The sequence below is a fragment of the Vespa mandarinia genome, chromosome 12, assembly GCF_050613455.1.
Source record: "Vespa mandarinia isolate Hongniang chromosome 12, ASM5061345v1, whole genome shotgun sequence".
Classification (NCBI taxonomy): Eukaryota; Metazoa; Arthropoda; class Insecta; order Hymenoptera; family Vespidae; genus Vespa; species Vespa mandarinia.
In genome coordinates, this window is record NC_140821.1 from 3,802,501 (window position 1) to 3,812,500 (window position 10,000).

A 10,000-nucleotide genomic window follows, 5' to 3' on the forward strand; every position below is an offset into this window, starting at 1 on the left:
CGTTCAAATGTTTCGTGACTATCGTCACGTATCACGACGGATTAACTTGCAGTAACTAGAATCATTAAATGGGCTTAACCCTTTTTGAAACTTCAACGAAACCGACATTTTTCTTCAAATTTATAGTTCCCAAAGCACGTAATACATATTCCTGACATTTTGTCAGCTGATATCTCGTTATTCTCATTGTCTAGACGATAAAATAAAAGAAAAAAAAAAAAAAAAAAGAAAAAAAAAAAAAAAGAGGAAAAAAAAAAGAACTAGCCTTGAAACTCTTCGAACCACGTAAAACGTCTTTGATCCGTTTGACCTATTACGAGGAAAAAAAAAATAAAAAATAAAAAATAAAAATAAAAAAAAAATAAAATAAAGAACAAAAAGAATAAAAAGAATGAAAAAAAAAAAAGAAAAAAAAGAAAAAAGAAAAATAAAAATAAAATATATTCATACCGTGCCCATAAATATGTATATCCACATACATATGTATGTATGTAATATCGCAGATGATAGAAGCATAAAAGAACAAAAAAAAAAAAAAAAAAAAAAAGAAAAAGAAAAAGAAAAAGAAAAAAAGAGAGAAGAAAAAAAAGAAAAAGAGAGCACGAGTTACGAGCGTTTCGAACGAGTCGTAAACGTTTTAACGATTTCCATGTGCTATAGCAGGAAACTCGGTCAACAATCGCAATATATGTATCTATGTATGTATCTATGAATGTATTTATGTATGTATGTATGTACGAATGTGTATTATATTTGCATACTTCTTAGATCGAATGGAATATATACATATATATGTGTTTGTGTGTATGTGTGTGTATGTATAAGTAAATTTCTTTTCTTTTTCATAGATATATTTTGCATAAAAAAAAATTCTCTAATCATAGATCTCGTTGATCTCAATTAAATGGAACTACTTTGAAACTGAATATTTTTTATCGTAATTACAAATAAAAATTATATAATATCATAGTTATAGTATCATTTATACTAATATAGTAAATTTTACTAATTGACTATATTATATCAAGTATAGTACATTTATACTATAAATTTCAAATTATATATATATATATATATACGTACATACCTATCATTAACAAATATTATACAATTTCATATTATACTATAATAATAAAAAGAAAAAGAAAAGGAAGAAAAGAAAAGAATACGAATACACATATACAAATGCGTACAATGAATTGATGCTAACATTAATGTTTGTGTGGTGGTATGACTCAGAAAGAGAGTCATACATGAAAAGCAACGAATGCGAATTCCACGATTTGCTTTTACGAAGCGAAACGCGAGACGACCTCAAATTAGACGACACCTAATCTCGAGTTTAGAAGCTTCGTCGTCGTCGTCGTCGTCCTCGTTGTTGTCGTTGTCGTCGTTCTACGTAGAAACATCACATCGGTGAGCATACTTTTTAGTGAGTTTAAAAAAACCAAAGGAAAACTCTCATTTTCCTTATTTTCTCCTCTCTCTCTCCCCTCCCCTCCACCTTCTCTCTCTCTCTCTCTCTCTCTCTCTCTCTCTTTTCTTTTACTTTTACGTTGACCCAGCACGCGAACTCGTTCGATATCGATCGGCTTCGAAGGTAAGCGCAGCAGCGCAACATACATAAAGTCGACTTGTGAGACTCTCTTTCTATGCCCCAGAAAAAAAAAAAGAAAGAAATAAAGACGAAAAAGAAAAAGAGAAAAAGAGAAAGAGAGAAACGAAATATAGAAACAAAAAAGAAGGCAGAAAAAAAGAGAAAACAATAAGAAGATATATATCGAAAATCTATTTCGCATTATGTTATTACGTTATTAACTGCAACAATGATCTAATAATACGTTTCTAATAACAATTGTTCTATGACGAACGAGTAATTTATTATTAATATTATTAATATTATTATTATTAATATTATTATCGGAAAACATAATTATAATATTAATTATAATACTTTTTGCAAATTATAATATAAAGAGTATTAAGTAGATAAACGCGTTCGAAAATTTTGCAACTTAAATACAATTTCGATCGATGTCCAAAGGAGAGAGAGAAAGAAAGAAAGAGAAAGAGAAAGAGAGAGAGAGAGAGAGAGAGAGAAAGAGAGAGAGAGAGAGAAAGAGAAAGAGAGAGAGAGAGAGAGAGAGAGAGTACCATGGTAATGAGCTAAAAATAGTATGCTTCCGCTTTTATTCTCTGTAATATGTCTTGTATCCCAAGCATGAAAACACACATACCACACAAATATATGTATGCATACACACATATATATGTATGCATACATATTATATATATATATATATATATATATATAAAGGCAAATTGAATTTCAAGGGAAAATAACGATTCAGAATGATCCATCGATTACAATCTACGAGCAAGAAAAATGATAAAGAAAATCGATAAGTTCGACGAAGTGGAAAAAAATTGAATTAAAATGAAAATTCAAAAAAGAAAAAGAAGAATAAGAAGATGGAAGAAAAGGAAAAAAGAAAAATAACGAAATAATAAAACAAAAATAACAAAATTGACCTAGAAAATTCGATATGATTCGAAGAGAGCGAGAACGCGTTAAATTCGTTAAGGACGACGTACATTGTCGAATACAAAATGGCATCTGGTTTCGAGTGTCTCCGGTAAAGTTCGAGGAGGGAGGGAGGGGGGAGGAGAATGAAGGAAAGAAAATAAACGATAAAGTACGAAGTATTTACGAGATTACACGAAATTATACGAATAAGAAAAGAGCGCGCGAAACGGACGAGAGAGAGAGAGAGAGAGGGGGGGGGAGAGAGAGGGGGGGTGAGAGAGAGAGGGAGGGAGAGAGAGAGAGAAAGGAAAAAAAAACTGAAAGAAGGACGTTGAATAAGGAAAACAAAAAAAGAAAAGTAAAGAAAGAGAAGTTATAGAAAATATAAGAGAAGAGGAAAAGAGAAAATGACGTGCGTTGTTAATCTTCCTTACCCTTAGCTCTGCGAGCCAGATGCGATATATTCTGTCTGAGAACTTTTAGCCACATCTTCGCGCCCTTCTGCTTGTTTTCTAACCTCGACGACGACGTCCTGCGTCCTCGGCGTTTAATATTTACCGACGAGGCTTCCTTCTTCTTAGAAGCAGGAAGCATAAGAAAAAAGGATGCCAGATGTCCTTCCACCTTGTCACAGTTTTTAACGTACTTTCGAATGAAAAAAAAAAATAAAAAAAAAAAAATAATAAATAAAAAGAACGACGACGACGACGACGACGACAAAAACGAAGAAGAGAAGAAGAATCAACGTCGAAAGACGTAAACGCTCGTTAAAATATATCTTTATATTTCGTTTATTAATGATATTAAAATTCAAATTAATCGATAAGACGAGTCGATATTATCTATTATTTTGTTAACGAATTTCAATATAAATATTGAAAAGGAGAAATCGAAGATAAGGTTAAAGAAAGTGGAAAAAAAAACCCAGAAAAAAGCAAAAAAGGAAAATTACGAGAGACGTTCTTTGCCGTTGAAATAGCGTTACGAGACAAACACTAAAGGCGGGGATACGCGTGGCTTTTATACACGTTCGTTGGATCACGTAGGCACGTTTGAGTTCGTATCGTGTCGTGTCGTGTCGAGTCGAGTCGAGTCGAATCGAATCGAATCGAATCGAATGGGAACCTTCCTTCGCACAAGAATCTACTATCCAAGCACGATAATATCGGCCCACGGGCCTTGGACGATCATACGCCAAAGTCCTCTTTTCTCTTCTCTTCTTGTTTACAGAGAACAAGCGTAACGCGAAACGACGTCGTTCTATAACAGAAGCTCTTTACTCGCCGGCGTATCTACGCTCAACTGCACGGGTCGGAGCTGCGCACGCAACTTCACGCATAATGGGAGTGGGGAAACCACAGGGAGCGGGGACGAGACGACCAAACGAAGTGAGCTGATTGGTCGACGCGTTCGGCGACCCGAGAGGGGCGACGAGTGCCGGGAGAACGGACCACGTGACTCAGCCCGCCTTATCGCCGCCAAATTTGAACATAAATAACAACCGTTGTTGCGACCATTATTCAATGACTTTCTCGACCGTACATATCTTAAACGTGGCATCGTTTAGATCGTTTATTTTCTTTCAGACGACGATTATCACATATCTTCTTTTTACCTTTTCTTTTCTTTTCTATTCTTTTCTTTTCTTCCTTGTCTTTTTTTTTTCTTTCTTTCCTTTCTCTTTTTATTCTTCTCGATCTCGTTTCGATAATAAATAATCGATGGAACCTCTATAAGACGAATTCTATCATAGTAAAGTTGAAATTATTACCCATTCGGTTTATATTTTTAGATCGTGCCGAAGAGGATATAGAAATACTGTTGCAATATCTCTGTCATGGATACGTGAATTGCGTTGAAGAAACTTACGTACGTATATATATATATATATATATATATATATATATGTATATAAATTTCTAATACACAAGAGACCAAACCGTAGCTAGCAAACTTTTATTTCGCAATGAAACTCGTAGCCGGACGAAAAACCTTTTTCGATTCTTTCTATTTGGCGTTCTGAAATTTTACCCATAAAATCTAGTTTTCCTTTTTTGGTTTTTACTTTTTTCTTTTTTTTTTTTTTTCTTCTTTTTTTTTCTTTTTGCCAGGTGAGAAACTTTCTTTACATTCTATTTTCACTCGCCGTAAATATATCGATTACTAATGTCGGAAAATTGTGCGTGCGCGTATCTGTTTGTGTGTAGTACGTGTCAAGTAGAAGGAATGCAAGAATGAAAAAAAGCGATTTGAATTCGGTCTCGTACTAGTTTAATCTACAACGGATCGTTAAAAAAGAGTTAACGGCTTGATATTTATATAAATGTGTGTGCGTGCGTAAGTGCGTACGTGCATATGTCACGTGATAATTATCGTTTCCACCAAAGCGTTAACGATAAGACGAAAACAAAGTCAAAATGCTAAAGAGCACTTGAGATTATATATAGAGATCATCAATAATTAATATAATAATAAGAGATTCAACAATTAACACAATACATTTGTTCTTTATCATGATTCTTTTTTTCTCTTTCCCCCTACCCCCACCCCTCTTCCCATCACCGCGAAGAACTTAACGATTATAATTTATTTCACGAAAACGTGATTAACGCGTTAGATAAAAAAAGAAAAAGAAGAATAAAACATAAGTCACGTGAGATATTCAAATCAGATAAAATCTTACGTTCTTTCTTTCTTTCTTTCTTTCTTTCTTCCTTTTCTTTTCTTTTCTTTTCTCTGTTTTTTTTCTTTTTTTCTTTTTACAAAATAATAATCCAGAACTAATATAGATCATCATCCTCGATTTTAAATATCTCGTTAAACTGATTATTTATATATTATTTTTTGATGAGCGCGAGCGACATATGAAAATAAAAGTGTATATATATATATACCTTTGAAGTGTCATCAATGTAAAAGTGAAGTGCAACACACCTAAGATTCTGTTTAATGAATCAACCGGTTTCTATTTTATCACTCGAATACTATTATTTCACGTAAGGATGATTAAGCGTTTAACGAGTTTCTAATCTTTCCTTAATTCTATTTCCAAAGTACCAATCTATTGTCCTCATTTAAACCGATCTATTTTCTTTCGAGATATTTCGAAAAAAAAAGAAAAAAAAAACAAAAAAACAAAAAAGAAAAGGACGGGGGATAAAGGGGAAAAAAAGATAAAAAAGAAAGATCAAAAAAAAAAAAAAGAAAAAGAAATAGAACAAATTAAAGGAAACAAAATACATAATAAAATTACAGAACAATGAGAGCTATTAGTGAGATTTTAATCACAGGGAACGATTAGATCTCTCACTTGGATATTATCGGAAAGGAGAATTTAGAACGACGACCGACATTAATAATAGCCCCTTTCCTTTACCCCCCCCTTCGTTCTCTTCACCAAACCCTCCTTCTCCTTCCCCTATTTCTATCCACCCCTCCCCAATGCCCATGAATAATGCATTTTCTCGGGAAATCATTGCGAGCTTCGAAAGAGGGACGCGTCCGTTCAAACGGAAATCATGTCGTTCGTTATCCATTAAAATAAAAAAAATAAATAAATAAATAAATAAATAAAAATAAAAATAAAAGAAATGAAAAAAAAAGAAAAAAGATAAAGATAAAGAAGAAGAAGAAGAATGAAGAAGAAGAAAGAAGAAATATAAGGAGAAATTATTAAATTGAATTAGATCGTTAAAAAAAAAAAAAAAGAAAAAGAATAAATGACGAATCTCAATGAAATTAATGAATTGTTTAACGAGCAATTGTATTTAACTTAGAAATAATATATTCTATCTTTAATAGAATAATGATGATGAAAAAGAATTCAATAGATTCATGATTGAGTGATTGGTTTAATGGTAATTCAAACTAATATAATTCCTAATCCTAACGAATAAAAGAGAATGAAAAAGAAAATCGATGTTGCTCGTGAAAACACGATGTCCGTACGTCGTGTGAACTGGCATGAACGATCTATGATTATTTTTTCTTCGGAAGATCACACGCACACATATACATATACATATACATATACATATATATATATATATATATATATATATATAAAGACACATATACAATAGTTCGTAAAGATAACTTAGTCTCGAACTCGTCCTTTTGATATATAAAATGAAACAGAACAATATAATCATATTAATTTAGAGTTTACTCACGTTTTTAATGATTACATTTTTAGTATATATATATATATTAGTATATATATTAGTATTTAATTAGTGAGAAATGATGATGATGATGATGATGATGATGATGGTAATCTTTCGATCGTTTACAATTTTATTACTTAATTGCAATTTAAAAGAGAAATAAATTTTGAATAAATTATTCGATGAGAAGATAAGAAAGAAGAGTCGAATATTTGCGAAGATAAAAAAAAAGAGAGAGAAAAAGAGAGAGAGAGGGAGAGAGAGAGAGTGGGAGGGAGAGAGAGAGAGGAAGAGGGAGGGAGAGAAATTGTAGAATATCTTCATCTGATAGAATGCAACGATGAACTTTTACAAAACGCAAAAGAATTTCTTGCAATTAGTGGGACGTTCACACGTTGCCGAAAGGTTACCGATTAACAACCATACATAATTTTATAAATCTTTGGTTCAGTGACCAAACAAAGTGTTACGATCAATTTAACCATATTGTCAAAAGGATCACATCTATCATTTTCTTGAATGAATATCGAATGAAACGTTAATTAATGAATGAACGAATTAATTAATTCATATTTTCGTTTTTTTTTAACGTAAGGAATATTTTCTTCTTTTCTTCTTTTTTTTCTTTCTGTTTTTTTTTCTTTTTTTTTTTTTTTTACAATTCAATGTACACACATACAGACAGATATAAAATAATCATTTGTAATGATTATTTCCTCTTTCTTTTTTTCTTTTCTCTTTTTTTTCTTTTTTCAAACATTTCAACTCCGTGTAACAAAAAAAATAACCAAAAAAAAAAAAAAAAAGGAAAGAAGTTCCATCTTAATAAACGTATTGTCGATTATAATAGTGGGGTGGGAGCATGATAAATCGTAAAAAAAAAATTATGCGCGCGCGCTCGCGCGCGTGTATGTGTGATTCAACCGTTATATTTAGAATGACCCGTTGTAATTATGTCGCGGTAATTAAGGAATTAGCCGTGGCAAATGTGTTATGGCTTTAGGAAAGGTCGCTATTAAAGTGGCCTGTCTTATAAATCGATAAAAAGAAATGAACCTCTTTCTAGTCTCCTACTCTCTCTCTCTCTCTCTCTTTCTCTCTCTCTCTCTTTCTCTCTCTCTCTCTCTTGCTCTCTCTCTCTCTCTCTCTCTCTCTTTTCCTATTTGAATATTTCATACAAGGCTCTTTCGAAAAGTGCGAACAATTTCTTAATATAAAAACATTAAACGAATGAAAGAAGGAAAGAAAAAAGAAAAAAAAAAACAGAAAGAAAGAAAGAAACTAAAAGTATAAGTACAAGAGTATGAAAATGATCGATCCATAATTAATGTGACACGATCGAATAATCCCCAATGCTCTTTGCCTTTTTCTTAATTAATTTTTTCTTCCTTTTTTTTTCTTTGAGATATGTAAAACGCCTGACTGTCGAAAAAAAAAAAAAGAAATATTAATCACAAACGAAAAAAAAAAAAAAAAAGGAAAGAACAAAAAATTCGGTATCTATCTTAATTATTATAAAAATGATTAACGATAAAAATAAACATATTTACTAATATTAACGATAAAAATAAACATATTTACTTATTAAATTGTAACATTATATTAAATGCTAAATAACAGAGTAAACTTGTATTAACATAAACGTTCGTATACGAACGAAATTTTCATCTCCGATCGATCATCAGTCATCGTTATCAAAGTTATACTGACTAATACTACATTAATCTTACGAAATAATGGATCTGTTTGTCGACGAAATAATCACAAGTTTCTGTATTTTTTTCTCTCTCGTTCGCTCCACCTCTTTCTCTCTCTCTCTTTCTCTCTTTTTTCCTCTCTTTCCCTCACGCCCTCACGTTCTTTTTCTCTTTAAGAGGGAGAAACCAAAGTGGATAGCGTATAGAGAACGTCAACGGTTCAGCGCATAGATTAATCAACGCACGTCCGTTTAATTAGAATCATCGAACCAACAATTACAACCAGATTGATGGAGTAACGACGTCAATTACGTGAACAATGGATCTCTCTCGGTATATATACATATATATATATATATGTATATATGTATATATATATATACATATATATAAATATATAAAGGTATATACATATATTTCCCCGAGAGAAACGTAATCACTTATTATCTATTCCCTGACCTATGATAATGTTATTCGAAAGATTTGCAAAAAGAATAAGGGCTAAAGAAGAAGAGACGAGAAGGAACAAAAAAAAAAATAGGAAAGAAAGGAAAAAGGAAATCTCTTTACACACTGACCTAATCGAATTAAACTCTACGATGTTATGGATACAAGCTATAGAAAATAAAATAATAATAAAAAAAAAAAAAAAATATATATATATATAAAAAGAAGAACGAAAGAATAATTATGTACGAGCCAGCTTAGTCGTGGATCAATTTATTAAAAAAAAAAAAAAAAAAAAAGAAACCTATCTACGACTTCCCTCCCTCCTATTACAGAAAAAAATGGATGAACAAGTAAAAACAAACAAATAAAAAAAAAAGAAAGAAAGTAAGTGGAAAAAAAAGAAAATATGATTACTCACGTATAGAGTCTCCATTTTTCTTATTACTGTTGTTCTTGTTCTTCTTGTTCTTCGGATAGATGTTACCGATTTTACTCTGGCCACAACCCATCCTGTTGTTCACCCGTTTACTTCATACGACAGCGAGACCACCGAATTCACTGGCACACGAAACAACAATACTCTCGTGTTTTTTCTTCTCCCTTCTCCTGTTCACCTCCTATTACTTCTTCTCTTCTTCTACCTCTTCTTCTTCTTCTTCTTTTTTTTTTCTTATTCGACCAAACAGTATTCTTTTCTTTCACATTCCTTTCACTTCCTCCATCGAAAAAGATCAATGAATCTTACACGAGGGCGATCAACTTTCTTGAACTTATACACAACGAATAGCAATGGGCCTGAATATTATATTCTTCTTTTTTTCTTCTTCGTTTTCTTTTATACAGTCTTTCTTTCCGATAACGAACGGTCTATATACATATATATGTATATATATATATTGTGTTTAAATATATATATATATATATATCAATCTTTCCAAATACAAATAATGTATACACATATAAATATTCTTCTTCTTCTTCTTTGTTGTATAGACACTCAATATACATATATGTGTGTATATGTGTGTGGTGTGTGTATATATATATAATATACAATATATATATTTATATATTACAAGTAGGGGATATATAATGTTTATATCAAGATCGAATTGTATTCTTCTCTTTCCTTCTTTCTCTTTCTTCCTTTTTTTCTATTT

At 31.5% G+C, this 10,000-nt stretch overlaps 1 protein-coding gene across 2 annotated transcripts in view; it reads right to left on the minus strand.

The window, feature by feature from the left end:
* tow (target of wingless) overlaps nt 1–10,000 on the minus strand; it is a 38,381-nt gene that overhangs the window by 26,563 nt on the left and 1,818 nt on the right. Inside the window, exons 1-2 of one of the 2 annotated variants that reach the window (XM_035883969.2) lie at nt 3,480–3,808; nt 2,962–3,172 (exon numbers count right to left, since the gene is read on the minus strand). In XM_035883969.2, the coding sequence (XP_035739862.1) occupies nt 2,962–3,121 (160 nt within the window). In that variant the 5' untranslated portion in view covers nt 3,122–3,172; nt 3,480–3,808. Of the gene's footprint in view, nt 1–2,961; nt 3,173–3,479; nt 3,809–9,258; nt 9,708–10,000 lie in introns of those variants that run through there. The other variant, XM_085660502.1, reaches the window with a different exon arrangement.